The sequence below is a fragment of the Anabrus simplex genome, chromosome 1, assembly GCF_040414725.1.
Source record: "Anabrus simplex isolate iqAnaSimp1 chromosome 1, ASM4041472v1, whole genome shotgun sequence".
NCBI lineage: Eukaryota > Metazoa > Arthropoda > Insecta > Orthoptera > Tettigoniidae > Anabrus > Anabrus simplex.
Genome location: NC_090265.1, coordinates 1,422,132,011 through 1,422,148,464, shown reverse-complemented (window position 1 = coordinate 1,422,148,464; position 16,454 = coordinate 1,422,132,011). Strand labels below are relative to the sequence as shown.

General features: G+C 39.0%; 1 protein-coding gene across 3 annotated transcripts in view; it reads left to right on the top strand.

Moving 5' to 3' along the window:
* The window catches only part of LOC136858382 (uncharacterized), a 523,023-nt gene that overhangs the window by 64,771 nt on the left and 441,798 nt on the right, over positions 1-16,454 (top strand). For all 3 annotated transcript variants that reach the window (XM_067137884.2, XM_067137885.2, XM_067137886.2), the window contains exon 4: positions 15,634-15,905. In XM_067137884.2, coding sequence (XP_066993985.2) covers positions 15,634-15,905 — 272 coding nt within the window. The remainder of the gene's footprint in view (positions 1-15,633; positions 15,906-16,454) is intronic.

Below are 16,454 nucleotides of genomic sequence, written 5' to 3'. Positions count from 1 at the left end.
GCAGTTTAGCATTTTGTATTTGTTGTGTTGTTTTATTTCGTAACTTCCTATATTCGTCAAAGTTTTGTACGGTAGGGTCATTTTTGTACTGTCTGTGAGCGCAGTCTCTTTGTTTCATTAGTTGTCTGATTTCATCATTTAACAACGGGGAGGATCCTTTCGATATTCTCGCTCGCTGCTTTGGGGCATGCTTGTCAAATAGTTCCGTTACTTTGCTATTGAAGAAGTCAGTCTTGTTGTCTAGATTATTATAGTTTGTTATATCATGTCAGGGTATTTTGCCTGCGTCCTCTAAGAGTCTATCTTTATTTATATTTTTCTATGGTTGATAGGTGATACACATCTGGGAGGGTTTCAGTATGAGATGTATATTGCGTCATGTGCACATATACCAGGTACAGAGGTTTGACCAACATTGAGAACTCTGCCTAAGTTGCTGGTAACTATAAGATCTAATAGTGTGTGCGAATGAGATGTATGGTAGTCGGAGAGAGAGGTAAGATTTCCATATTATAAGCTTGAAACAGTGTTTTGAGTCGTGTGGATTTGGAAGAAGTTGCGTCAGTTAAGTCCGTATTGAAGTCTCCCATAATTATTGTGTGAGGATAGTCTGGCAGTAGTTTAGTTAATTCAGCTTCAAAATCTTCTAAGTGACCTGTATTCAGAGGTTTGTAAACTACTCCTACAAGGGCTTTAATCCCGTTCGTTGTTATTTCTACGAACATGTATTCTGGTTTTCATTCATACCTGCCTGGTGAATGACCTAACAACTTAGGTTTGAGGATGGTTAGGAAATAGCCACATACCCCTCCACCCCGTTTGTGAGTGTGATCGTTTCGTAGAAGCGCCTTCAAGATGACACAAAGAAGACTGGCTATTATCAGTTAACCATGACTCAGACACTAGCAGGACATGGAAAACAGGTAGGGTGAATAATTCTACAATTTCGTCCCTTACCTTCCCCTCCTCACTCACTCCTTCCTCACTCCCCACCATCTTAAGACATGTCTCTGCTCTCTTTGAATGATCAGTTTTAGTATTGGTCTTTGTGTTCACACACTAGCATAGAAGCACCAAGGGGTGAGTCTTATACAATCCTCTATTCTTTCTTGTTGTTTCCATTCTAATTTTCTCAATTCTCCCAACCTTTCACTTTCCTTTTCCCAGATATTCACTTTGTACACAATTGACGGATCACTCCATCTTGATCGGAAGGCCACTTACTTATTATTCAGATTGTGAATGTCCCCTTTGAACATTACACTAAATTGCTAGTAGTATGTGTAAGCTTCTTCTTGTAGTGCCTTTTCCATTACTGAAGGTTGGCCACAATCACAGCTTATAAACATATCTACGTGCCAGGCAGAGTAGCTCAGACGGTAGTGGCACTGGCCTTCTGACCCCAACTTGGCAGGTTCGATCCTGACTCAGCCCGGTGGTATTTGAAGGTTCTCAAATACGTCAGCCTCATGTTGGTAGATATACTGGCATGTACAAGAACTCTGTGGGATGAAATTTTTGTACCACGGCGTCTCCGAAAACCGTTAATAAGTAGTTAGTGGGACGTAAAGCCAATAACATAATAATATTATTCATTATAATATCTACGTAATACTGGAAGAGGCTTTTAATGTGGTTTTTTTTTTTTTTTTAAATATTGTGATTGTGTTTTCATTCTAATGTACTGTTTTACTTCAAGACTTTATTCACAACAAGGATAAGTTACCCCATTTAATTCCAGATGTATATGTAAACAACTACAACTCAACTACGACTTACATGTGCTCATCAGCGTATTTTATAAACAAGTCTAAAACTTGCCAATTTTGGTGTATCATTGGTGATTGTATTGCTTGTAAAATTATTTTTACTTTTTTTCATCTTGTGATTAAGGCTGAAGATGACTCAAATAACAGGGTGGAAACTAGTCCCAACATTTAATAACGATAGTTAGACTTTATTTAACTGGTATTGAATAGATCCACTTTCCTTTCCCCCTCTTTGTTAGAAATGCTGACACATGAATTGTGATCAAAACTGAACTTTGATTATTTGATCCTAGATAAGCATATACAATCTGATGCCGGTCTGATCTCAGGTCATTTTCTCTTAGGGTTAAGAATTGAATTGTATTTTTCAGCTCATTTTTCTCATGATGTTTTTAAAAGAGAACATTTTAATATGTGAACCTTTTATTACTTAAAAATGTAAGAATTATGATGTAACATTCTGATTCTTATTTAAAGATTATGTGCATTTTGTCCATTTATATTGTCTAATGTAGCTGAAAATGGCCCAGAGAGGCCAAAACATGGCTTAGTTGTGTAATGATTTTGTAGTATAAAATTGTACATAAATGTAGTTTTATTGACTACAGTAGGTGGACAAATATATTACCATTTTTCTATTCCATTGTAAACTTCAGTATGGAATCTCAATGAAATTGATCGTATGCAACTGTCGTACAAGCCTCACGACATGAAATTCAAAAGTTGGTCAACCCTTACAGGGCACTGAAAACCGTGTTTTAATGCCCTAAAACCAACCATGGCAATTTCAGCTCAACGGTTCTAGAATACAGACCTGGTGTTTGAAGGAGGCACGTGCATGAGTATAGGCAAGGCCAAGATTCTGTTCAAACATTTTAAACTCATAGCTAGCGTTAATCTGCTGAGATACTTATTGTTTCTGGATCCATTTTCATTCTTTTATCAGTACAATGATTGTGAATAGCACCAAAAAAATTCACCATTTACAAGGCCAATTTCTAACTAGCGTTAATCTGCGGAGATATCAATTTTTTTTAAAATTCATAGACAGTGTTAATCGGCCAAGATACTCTTATGGTTATTGTATCCACATTTCCATAAACTTATCACGATAATGATTGTGAGCAGCTTCATAGTGTTGCTTTTGCTATTTACAAATGAGTATTAATCTGCTGAGAAGCTCTTGGTTACTGGATCCACATTTCCATACTCATATCACCATAATGATTGTGAAAATCACATAAGTGTTGCTTTTACTATTTACAGGGCTGAGAAATAGAAGGGAAAAACCTAGTATTAGCATAGGTCATGGCCCTCTTCATGTAATATCAAATAGCATGCTATATCAAACATCTTCAAAGTCAAAGAAACTTATGTGAAATAAATTTCTTCTGTGGAAGTCTTCATCATCATCCATGTCCCACTTCAGTCGCCCGGGTGTAGTTTCTGTAGAAGTGACTTACTTACTTGACTTAATTCCTATTACTCCTGGGTGGAGCATAGGGCACATACAAGAGCTCTCCGTCTGACTCGATTTGCTGCTACAGTTTTGATTTTCTTCCAGGACTTCCCAACTGACACCGCCTCCGCTTCCACTGTTCGACGCCTCGTTATCCTTGGTCTCTCTCTTCTTCTAGCCCCTTCTGGATTCCATTCAAGAGTCTCTTTTGGAATGCACATTGTTCGCACATTCCAGAAACCAATTTGAGTCCGAGTTTTCATTCCAAAAGTTATCATTGAGATATCCGTCCGGTTTACTTTTGTATGTGTTTCTGTAATACTTGATTCTCGGGTGTGTAAGTTATTAGCCCACAGCACCCAAAGCCCAGTGGAGGGACTGCCTCCTATAGCATCTAGGCGTGCTGACTTTCTGTTAGGGTTTCTTCCATTAGCAATTGTAGAATGAACTCCTTATACTACAAGGCAGTAGCTTCACCAGAGCCACGTTACCCGCTATTTTCAGGGTTCTTGTAAGGCCTTCACAGCTACCGTAGCGGTCCCGGGGCACACAAGGTCCCCTCTGTACTTCACCCTTACAGGCATTCCCCTACTTCCAACGTTGCCCATCTCCTACGACGTGGACAAGGGGTTGGAATTATGGTAGACTTTCTCTAGAAGTAATACACATTAATGTATGTATGAAAGCTTTATTGTGTGTTGTTGCAGCTCATTGTCTTTATGGAAGAAGCTGGCAGTGTTGTTACCACAAAGACGCGCACAAAAAATGCTGTCAATTGTGTATACTATTTTATTTACAATTTATATTTACATATTCTACACAGATGTACTAATAAACTGCCATCTTGAAACAAAACACTACTACAAAGAATAAGAATAAGGCTGGAGACTGCAACACTAGCATGTCAACCAACTACCAACGTAACAAATTCACAAACTTGAATAATAACTTGCCCTCATAATTCTCACTAAAACAGTTCTCCTCAACCCTCAAGATTCCTCTTAATATAGATTGCCTGCCCAGGCTTCTAGAAGAATATTGCACAACATGTTTTCTTGTGATTTCGAGAGTCTCCACTAGCCTATTTACAATGAGTGGAATTTTCTGTAACTCTCTAGTTCTGCAGATACGTTGTCCTGGACTATTACCTTGAGTTGCACAACATTGCATTGGATTTATACATCATATACTCGTATACAGGTAATAATAGATTATATACTATTAATTATGTGTTCATGGTTCATGTTTGTGGGTTACTGTAGTCACGTCCTAGTTCGTGAACCATGGGCAACGGCTGAGTAGCCTAGTAAGTGGTCCTGAGAGTCGGGATACCAGTTGCTATGGAATGGGAGTGGGCATCTCGGACATATTCTGAGTCCTGGCCCTCCTTGTGCTCAGGCGACTAGGACTATACAATCCACCGGTGGTCCATAACCCATTAGAGGAGAGATCCTCACTTGGACTATGTGCAAGTAGGGCAGCATCCTGCTTCATGAATCGACCGAGCTCAGAACATTTTAAGCAAGCCTCGGACCTATGGGAGTAACAGAGTCCCACTCCCATTTGACAGGCGAGGGACTCCTTGGAAACAACTTGGCGAACAAAATGGAATTCGATAGGGAGCTATCAATATTAATGGGGCTTATGGAAGAAAGAAAGTAGAACTGGCTGAGTCAGCAAAGAGGATGTGCTAGGTGTAAGTGATATTCGGGTAAGGGGAGATAACGAGGAAGAGATAGGAGATTATAAAGTGTACTTGACGGGTGTTAGAAAGGGAAGGGCAGAGTCTGGGGTAGGGCTCTTTATCAGGAATAGCATTGCACGGAACATAGTTTCTGTTAGGCACGTAAATGAGCGAATGATGTGGGTAGATTTGTCAGTTGGAGGAATTAGGACTAGAATTGTGTCCGTGTATTCACCATGTGAGGGTGCAGATGAGGATGAAGTTGACAAGTTTTATGAAGCATTGAGTGACATCGTAGTCAGGGTAAACAGCAAGGATAGAATAGTGCTAATGGGCGATTTCAATGCGAGAGTTGGGAATAGAACTGAAGGATACGAAAGGGTGATTGGTAAATGTGGGGAAGATATGGAAGCTAATGGGAATGGGAAGCGTTTGCTGGACTTCTGTGCTAGTATGGGTTTAGCTGTTACGAATACATTCTTCAAGTACAAGGCTATTCACCGCTACACATGGGAGGCTAGGGGTACCAGATCCATAATAGACTATATCTTAACAGACTTGGAATTCAGGAAATCTGTTAGGAATGTACGAGTTTTCCGGGAATTTTTCGATGATACAGACCACTATCTGATCTGTAGTGAACTAAGTATCTCTAGGCCTAAGGTAGAGAAAGTGAAATCTGTCTGCAAACGAATAAGGCTAGAAAATCTCCAGGACGAGGAAATTAGACGGAAGTACATGGATATGATTAGTGAGAAGTTTCGAACAGTAGACACTAAGCAGGTTCAGGATATAGAAAGTGAATGGGTGGCATACAGGGATGCTGTAGTAGAAACAGCCAGGGAATGCCTTGGAACAACTGTGTGTAAAGATGGGAAAAGGCGAACATCTTGGTGGAATGATGAACTGAGAGCAGCTTGTAAACGTAAAAAGAAGGCTTATAAGAAATGGCTCCAAACAAGGGCCGGGACAGATAGGGAGTTGTATGTAGATGAAAGAAACAGAGCGAAACAAATAATTGTTGAATCCAAAAAGAAGTCGTGGGAAGATTTTGGTAACAACCTGGAAAGGCTAGGTCAAGCAGCAGGGAAACCTTTCTGGACAGTAATAAAGAATCTTAGGAAGGGAGGGAAAAAAGAAATGAACAGTGTTTTGAGTAATTCAGGTGAACTCATAATAGATCCCAGGGAATCACTGGAGAGGTGGAGGGAATATTTTGAACATCTTCTCAATGTGAAAGGAAATCATCCTGGTAGTGTTGTGAACAGCGAAGCTCAAGGCGAGGAGGAAAATGATGTTGGTGAAATTATGCTTGAGGAAGTGGAAAGGATGGTAAATAAACTCCATTGTCATAAGGCAGCAGGAATAGATGAAATTATACCTGAAATGGTGTATAGTGGGAAGGCAGGAATGAAATGGCTTCATAGAGTAGTAAAATTAGCGTGGAGTGTTGGTAAGGTACCTTCAGATTGGGCAAAAGCAGTAATTGCACCTATCTACAAGCAAGCGAACAGGAAGGATTGCAACAACTATCGAGGTATCTCACTGATTAGTATACCAGGCAAAGTATTCACTGGCATCTTGGAAGGAAGGGTGCGATCAGTCGTTGAAAGGAAGTTGGATGAAAACCAGTGTGGTTTCAGACCACAGAGAGGCTGTCAGGATCAGATTTTCAGTATGCGCCAGGTAATTGAAAAATGCTACGAGAGGAATAGGCAGTTGTGTTTATGTTTCGTAGATCTAGAGAAAGCATATGACAGGGTACCGAGGGAAAAGATGTTCGCCATACTGGGGGACTATGGAATTAAAGGCAGTTTATTAAAAGCAATCAAAGGCATTTATGTTGACAATTGGGCTTCAGTGAGAATTGATGGTAGAATGAGTTCTTGGTTCAGGGTACTTACAGGGGTTAGTCAAGGCTGTAATCTTTCACCTTTGCTGTTTGTAGTTTACATGAATCATCTGCTGAAAGGTATAAAATGGCAGGGAGGGATTCAATTAGGTGGAGATGTAGTAAGCAGTCTGGCCTATGCTGACGACTTGGTCTTAATGGCAGATTGTGCCGAAGGCCTACAGTCTAATATCGTGGAACTTGAAAATAGGTGCAATGAGTATGGTATGAAAATTAGCCTCTCGAAGACTAAAGTGATGTCAGTAGGTAAGAAATTCAACAGAATTGAATGTCAGATTGGTGATGCAAAGCTAGAACAGGTCGATAATTTCAAGTATTTAGGTTGTGTGTTCTCCCAGGATGGAAATATAGTAAGTGAGATTGAATCAAGGTGCCGTAAAGCTAATGCAGTGAGCTCGCAGCTGCGATCGACTGTATTCTGTAAGAAGGAAGTCAGCTCCCAGACGAAACTATCTTTACATCGGTCTGTTTTCAGACCAACTTTGATTTACGGGAGCGAAAGCTGGGTGGACTCAGGATATCTTATTCATAAGTTAGAAGTAACAGACATGAAAGTACCAAGAATGATTGCTGGTACAAACAGGTGGGAACAATGGCAGGAGGGTACTCAGAATTTTGGAGATAAAGGCTAATTTAGGAATGAACTCGATGGATGAAGCTGTACGCATAAACCGGCTTCGGTGGTGGGGTCATGTGAGGCGAATGGAGGAGGATAAGTTACCTAGGAGAATAATGGACTCTGCTATGGAGGGTAAGAGAAGTAGAGGTAGACCAAGACGACGATGGTTAGACTCGGTTTCTAACGATTTAAAGATATGAGGTATAGAACTAAATGAGGCCACAACACTAGTTGCAAATCAATGATTGTGGCGACGTTTAGTAAATTCACAGAGGCTTGCAGACTGAACGCTGAAAGGCATAACAGTCTATAATGATAATGTATGTATGTAATTATGTGTTCTTACATTAAATATTCTCATATTAATATGCATACAGCAGATGTTTCATGACATAACCTCAAAAATAATACAATCATTATTTATACCAAACTAACTGATGCACCTGTGCTTCACTACAGAATTCTGCATTGTATACAGTATTCTAGGTTAGGTAGTGTACACGTTGTGAGCAAGATTGTATTAAATTGCATAGCACTTAACGTTACCCTAGAAACGCGACGGGGAAGTCACTAAACGTCTCTTCTCATATGAAGACAGGGTTACGGAATTTTTATTGTAAAGGTAGGCCCTTGCCTCCCATCAGTCACAATCAGGTGGGGAGTTTTCACTTTAATGGCAGACACTCGCTCTCCACCTGCCTTTTTACATACTCAGAAAGACTGTCTTAGTAGTTCTCCCAACTGAAATGAACATAGGTCATTACATTGACGTCAGTAAGAATGGCGCGATTAAAAGCAAAGCTTTCATATGAAATGCTCGGTCAAATATCTCAGTTCACTACATAGGCAGCGGAAAAATCTATCTGACTTGGAGACAAATTTTTCCTCCTCCTCTCCCTCTGATAAAAGTGGAGAGGAAGAAGATTTTCTTAAGAAACGGCTCTTTTCAGTGTTGAATTTTGAGTTATTTCGTGGTGCAATAATTTGGATTAGTCCTCAATTGTAATTCTACACCAGGTCATACTACTACTACTACTACTACTACTACTACTACTACTACTACTACTAAGTGAGCGTCTGCCTTTTTAATTTTAATTTCGTGTGGCTATTTCTAGCCGAGTGCTGCCCTTGTAAGGCAGACCCTCCAACGAGGGTGGGCGGTATCTGCCATGTGTAGGTAACTGCGTGTGATTGTGGTGGAGGATAGTGTTATGTGTGGTGTGTGAGTTGCAGGGATATTAGGGACAGCACAAACACCCAGCCCCCGGGCCATTGGAATTAACCAATGAAGGTTAAATTTCCCGACCCGACCGGGAATCGAACCCGGGACCCTCTGAACCGAAGGCCAGTACGCTGACCATTCAGACAACGAGTCGGACAGCGTCTGCCTTAAGTGTGCACCACTGCTCATTCAAAACAGCGCTTCAGAGTAGGGATTAAATATCTGGAATACTATGATGAACCAGTCTGTTACTTACCAGCAGTATCAGAAAATGTATGAACCAGAGGAATGGCATGCTAGAGAAGAAAGTTTTCTAACCCTCCAACTATTTCCCGCCAATATTCAGTCAGGCTGTTATACTCGATATGCAGCAGTAATCCCATCTATCGGAGTTGAGTGGCGACATAAGAGACAAAGAACATCACCACAAACAATGGTCAGTGTAATGTTATTGTTGATCAATGTTACGTGCTTTCAGTATTGTAGGCCTTCACATTTAGTTTTCTTCTGACTCTGACATACTACTCTAATTATAGTCTGTACGGTAAAACTAAATAAAACTTAAATGGTCGGAAATTGTATTCTCTATAACTTTTGTTATGTAGTACTTTGTGTAAGACCAATAACATGGGTATTTAAAAATTAAATTTTAAGCGCCTTCCCCTAAACTACAATTTCATCTAGGGTGAATAAAATTGTTTATAGCTTAGACTGTAGTTTCTTATTCCCCGACTCCATATGTCGATTTTCATTCAATTCTGTTCATCCATTTTCTCGTAGCTCGGCGTTGATGTAGACTAGGCAACAAAAATACAAATTCACGAATATCTATGTTATCGAAGCCAGTACGGTAACAATGTATGACATAGATGATAGGAAATTTAATTCTATATAACTTTCGTTATGTAGTATTTATTGATGGGACCAGTAATAATATACATGTTCGAGAATTATATTTTAGGCCTTTCCCTAAACTACCATTTCACTCAGCGTGTGTAAAATAATTTATAGCCTAGATTGTAGTGGCTTATCCCCTGACTATACATACCGATTTTCATTAAATTCTCTTCAGGCGTTTTCTTGTGATACGTGTACATACATACAGACAGACAGAAATTACGGAAAAGTAAAAAGTGCATTTCCTTGTTACTATGGACATGACCGATACAGAAATACTATTATTTTCAAATTCTCAGCAGTGTACAAACAAAACTCTTATTTTATATATAAAGTCTGGACATAACTACATACATAATAATAATAATAATAATAATAGATATAAACAACTTCATAGCCACACCTCACAAGTCATAATAATAATAATAATTGATATTTCCATTATTTACCCATGGGTTGGAGAATTGTTTCGAAGTTATACTAGTCTATTACACTTGCATCAGCAGTTGCCTCAGCAGTTGCCTCATTTACGCCAGTACTATCAATTTGTTTTTACGTGCAGATGTCTCATTACAGCAACACGATCAGACATTTTTCTATGTTTTATCAGACAGCTTCATATTGCTCATTTAACTAACTTTCATTCATCATAGACCCATTAGGCCGGGTACACATTGGGACGCATGCAAAGCAGCTAAAGCAGCACAGAGCAGATTTTTGTAATCCACACAAATCATTGCACCATCACAAGTTGACAGACAGTGCAGGACAGAGCAGAGCAGGCCGGTTGTACACGTACTTCTGTCTTCCACGCGCAGTCTTCGAAACACAGTTTCCTACGCACGTGTCACGTAGTTAATTAAGAAATGGAGGAGAAAATTACCTCAGCCGTTCGGTCTCACCATGTTTTGTACTATGTGGACTACAATGCAGTTTTCAATTTTAATTTCCGTTATGTATGTAGTATGTATGTATGTACATGCATCACGAGAAAATGGCAGAACCAAATTTAATGAATTTGGTATACAAATTCAGGAAATTAGGCCCTACAGTCTAGGCTATAAATAATTTTATTCATGCTAGGTAAAATGGTAGTTTAGGGGAAGGCCTAAAATTTAATTCTCAAATATCTGTGTAACAATCCATGGACCAAGTTGGGTATTTCACGTCAAGATCTAATGTTGATTATGGAGAGCATCATCGCCGACTCCGTGGTTGTCATCCACCATTGCATTTATGTGAAGAAACAAGCACGGAAAAAAAAAATTCTTGTCAAATATATGAAAATGCGTTCACAACAGATTGTCAGTGTTGATTGATTTTAGTATATTGGGTCTTGTATTAACTAGACGAAAATCTAGTTGTATATTTGTAAATAAACGTTTTCTCCCTGCCCCTCTCTCTCATCCTATTAATGAATACTACATAACAATTTCCAATCATTTATGTCTTCTACTGTTTTATCGTACTGGCTATGATAACAGAGATACCTATTAGTGAATTTACCAGCAAATTGGCCGTGTGATTAGGGTCGCCTTGCTATGAGCTTGCATTCAGGAGATAGTGGGTTTGAACCGCACCGTCGGCAACCCTGAAGATGGTTTTCCGTGGTTTCCCAGTTTTATACCAAGCAAATGCTGGGGCTGTACGTTAATTAAGAGCACGGTCGCTTCCTTCCCAATCCTATCCGTTTCCTATCTCATCGTCGCCGTAAGACCTATCTGTGTCGGTGCAACATAAAGTGAATTTAGACTTTTTTGCTGAGCGCCGTACATCGCTAGCATGGAAATATTGTTTAGTCTTGTAAACTGACGATGATGGTGGTTTTCATCGGTATTATCTCAAGGTGAACAACCACATGGTCATCAGCACAAGGAAAATTGTTAAGATGATATCAAAGTGACAAAAAATCACAAATGCTTGAAGAATAAGAAAAGGGAGCCTATTTACGCAGGATGCCCCAATATCACAGAGTCTGAAGAAAACATATTCTTTCTGAAAAGCGACGAGAACCTGCGTGGAAATGTGTGCTCACATGCACTTCGCAGTTTCGTCAGCCTCGCGCTGTCCTGCTCTGCTCTACTCTGCTCTGCGGCCAACTGCTTCTCAGTGTGCGCCTGGGCTTAATGTATAAATAGGATCTTTGTTCTTTGTTGTCACAGTTCATTACCTCAGCCTGTTATGATTTTCTTTCCCCTGTTAGATCATTCTTACTTTAATTATTTTGATATGACCCTGTTGTGACCTACAATTTTGAAATTCAATATAATTGGACAAGATTGCTATTTTATAAGTCAGAGGACTTTTTAAAATCTGGAGCCTTTTTTAACCATTAGACTGAATGAAGCCAGGTGCGACAGCTAGTAGCATATAAATGAGAAAATGTACAAGTGAAGAAATGAACGTTTTCTATTACAACTGCATTTTTAAATTGCAAAACTGTTCAGAAAATAATAGCAACAGATTTTTACATCGCACTAACTCTTTTTTGGTTTGTGAAGTCGTCGAGATGCCAGAATTTTGTCTTGGTTAATTTACCGACACGAAGCTGGCCTGTTTGAGCTCGCTGAAACATCATCAGACTGAGCCAGGTTTGAGCCCTCCTAACTTGGGCTCTGTACGTCATAAACCACTTAGCCCAGCACTTCATGAAGGGGATGACTTCAGACTAGAGTTAAAATAGTTGAGTGTATTTGTTAATATTTTCTTAGAAATAAAGAAGCTAGCGCATGTAATCATCAACCTCTTTTTCAGCAGCAGCAGCATTTCCCAACTCCAGTTTCCTAAAGGTGGTGTACAAGTGCTTGCCATCTTTTCCTGTCTGCATACCAGTAAATCTTCCGTTATAGGACATCTTCCCATCTGAGACCTCTCCCCTCTATATCTGATTTCACTGTCTCCATCCAGCATTTCCTTAGTCTCCTTGGCGTTCTTCTTGGGCAGTAAGGTTGAGGTATTTTCTGGCAGGTCTCTCTTGCTCTTCTGTATTACACTGATAGTAGGAACGTCAGTGCCAGCTGCCCTCTTAATTTTTTAATTCCTATTTTGTCCTTTTGAGAAGTTTGATTCATAGTTCTAATGAATCTCATTTCTGATGTTTGAATTCTTCTGTAATCATTGTTTAGTAGAGCACTTGTCTCCAAACCATATGTGAGAATAGGTACGAAGTAGGTGTAGTACAAGGATATTTTTGCTTTCTTTCTGTGTCCTGCTGAGTATTTCTGCTTGGCAGTGTTTTCTTTGGAGACTATGCTTCTCAGGTACTTCAAGTAAGAAACTTATGCTAATTTCCTTATTTCCAAAAATAGGTTTGAGTTTGTTCCTTTCCTGTTGCTGGTCATTTCTGCAGTTTTCATTTTACTCATCTATAGCTCAGAGTTATTGAACATATTGCTCCACTCATTTGTTTCTGTAGTTTATCTTTTATTTTTCCCCATAACAACACATCATCAGCAAATACTGGGGCATTTGGTTTGCTGTCCATTTTCTTAATACAATGTATGATCTTGTCCATTAATATTATGAGCAAGAGTGGTAATAAGGCACATCCTTGTTGGACACCTCTCTTTGCTTCAAATCATTTCCATTGTCGACTGTCAATCTGTACACAGCTGTAGCAATTCTGGTATAGCATCTTTACATTGTCGGTCAGGTAGTTTGGCACCTTTTGGTCTTCCAGACATTCCCAGATTATCTTCTGAGGGACACTGTTGTAGGCCTTTTCAAAGTCCAAAAAGGTAATCACAAGAGTTTTTCCATGTTCCCGGTACTTTTCTTTAAACATTCTTATGGTAAAAATGAGATCCATTATACTGCAATCTTTCTTGAATCTATGTTGTTCTTCCTCAAGCAAAGGTTCCGCTATCATCCTAAGTCTCATTTCGATGATCTTTTCCAACAGCTTCAAGGTGTGCGACAACATTTTACCTCTTTAGTTTCCACATTTCTATCTGTTACCCTTTTTAAACAGTGGGTTGATGATTCCTTTTCTCCAATCTTCTGAGTTTAGTTCTCTTCCCAGAGCTCTCTGTATGGCCTATTTAAGCCTGATATTCCAGCTGGTTTTATCATATGAGTCAAGATCATCGATGCCCAAGGATTTAACCAGTTCACATGTTCTCTAGTGCTGTTTTGACTTCATTTCATGTTAATGGGAGTTATTTTTTCTGGATTTCATCTATTTTACAGGTGGTGGTGGTTGGTGGCTGTATCTCCATCTCCATTTTAAAATATGCTGAAGTACCTTTTCATTTCATCTCTGAGTCCTTCCTCTGTTCTTATCAAACTATCATCATTTTTTCCAGCACAAGGGTGTAATATGAAATAAATTTAATCATTTTTAGAGACCATAGAAAAGTATAAGTGGAAAAAGTATAATTGAGCTAAATCTTAATGAAGAATAATTAACATTTTAAACATTTAGTGTAACAATGCAGAAGAACATAGGAAGGGAATAATGTATGACAGGTTTTATATAACATTTCTATGTTGAATGTTGTGAGAGATAAGCAAGAATCCAAGTTGCAAGAACTGACTGATTAAGTCAGTTTATGAATCATCAACTATAGCTTTCTCCTAGAGGTTTTCAGCGCAGCAGGACTGACGTGTGACAAAATAAAAGTATCGAAACAAAATTTTCTCTATAGTAGGAAAATTTAGTATTGCCAAATTTGTATGAATGTGATGTGAAGAAAGAATATTTGTGACTTATCAGTGTTATGAAAGTCCTTATTATCACATTTTCAAGGGCAGATATAGTGTTAGCTATATAGAATTCCAAAATTACTTAACCTCTTAACCGGAGAGTTTCCACTGAGAAACGAACATTCGTAGCGGGGAATATATTTTGAGTTAATGAGTTAATTCGTCACGCCTATTATCGTAATGTGGGTGACAAGTTACCTTGTCATGCCCATTATGCTTCCGCAAATGACAAAGGAACTCGTATCACCCATTACGTGTGCATGCCTTCATGGAAGACGAGTTATTCAGCCTGCCCGTTTTGACATACATACGTCTCATGGCTGGTGGTCATCTGAAAATTTGCATTATGGAAGTTAGCATCACAAAAGGTATGATGGAAGTGTAAGTCTTGCAGGCTGTGATGTAAGGTATGGATCGATGGTCATACAGTGTTATCTAGCAGCCGTACATTTTATGTCTTATGGCTGGCGGTCATATGAAATTAGAAGCTGTTGATGACTGGCCACGACCAACAGACATATTTATGATCATTTGATTTTTGCAAATGGTGGTTGCTCTTGATTTGCATTTGTTAATTCAAGCTATAACTCAGTATTTTTCTTTGACTTCTTGCAACTGCTTCAAAAATTTATTTTACTATCCGAAACAAACATAAAAGGAGCACAAGGATTACCTTGCCTATGCCAGTGCGAAGTGTCTGCATCACTTGTTGTAGGCAAGCTAATATCTTCTCCTTCTTCATTTTCAGAAGCAAGTTCACTGTCACTTTCACCACTTGTGCTAATCTTTGCTATCCAAAGAGTTGTCATCTAATTCATCATCTGAATCAGTGAGATGAGGAATAGTTTCATCATCCAAATGAGCGTGCTTAGCCATTTTGTATGGAAGAAAATAAAATGAAATATTACTGTGCACTGTGGCGCAGCAAGTCTGGACTGACATGTATAAAGCGATCATGGAACTACTCAACAACAATAAGAGACGAGATAACACGTCCCGCCCAGCAGAAAACAATTTTTGAAGGCTCTAGGCGAGTTAAAATCGTCATTACACGATTGCTTAACAACGAATGGTAGACAAATTAACTTTTCATGCCCGGTTAAGAGGTTAAAGAATTCTTCTAATGTAAAGTTTAATCAGTACAGCCTATTCTCACCATTACTGGAGAGCATTTTTTAAAAATGTATTGCCAAATAAGTATGTGATTTCAAAATTTGGTATTGATTACAGTAAAAGAATCCAGGTATGATATCTGGAGCTGAATTAGAAATTGCCAATTTCGGACTGGACCGATCATTTTACCTGTATTCTACCATTTGCCTTTCTATGGTGTAAACAGTCTGTATATTAATTTTCATCTTTTGTAGATGCTTCAGCAAGCCCAGGTGTGTGTGGACTGAGGAACCTGGGTAACACTTGTTTCATGGGGGCTGGACTACAATGCCTGGTAGCCACTCCACCTTTAGTTCATTTCTTTCTGGGACGTTACCCTCGAGAAAAGGGATTGGTTCATTCTCTCACAGACCAGTTTTGTGCTTTGCTGCATAAAGTATGGAGTGGGCAATACAGCATCATTCAGCCAACTGAGTTCAAGGAGGCCTTGGGGTATAACCATCCCCAATTCAAAGATTACAGACAAGTGAGTGAGATTTTTTTCCCTGATCTTTCTGTTTGTTTCAGATTAAACTGTAAAACCGTTTGGACTGGACGGTTTGTTGACTGATGTGTGGTAGAATCCAGTTTAAAGTGCTGAGAAAGAGAATATTTTTGTTTTGGAAATAAGCCGTTTTAGTGGTCTCAAGGTACTCATGAGTTGTACACAGTTACTGAACACCGAGATTCGATGTCCACGACCAGCAAATCATTTTAATCCCCAGTTCAGTTAGTACTGATGGATATTTGCTGTTTTATACATTATATTTATTGGTATTGTTTATTATTAGAATGTTTTTATTAATATTGCCATTTTAATCATTGTAAAAAAAATTTTGATTATAGATAAAACATTTTCCCCACATTAATGGGGCTTATGGAAGAAAGAAAGAAGGAAAGAAAGAAAGAAAGAAAGTAGAGTTGCCCAAGTTAGCAGAAAGGATTTGTCTGGATAGGCAGATCAAATTGCCCATCAGTTGCTAGTAAATGGAAAATCAACCCGATCTAGAAAGCTAGATAAGAAACCAATAACACG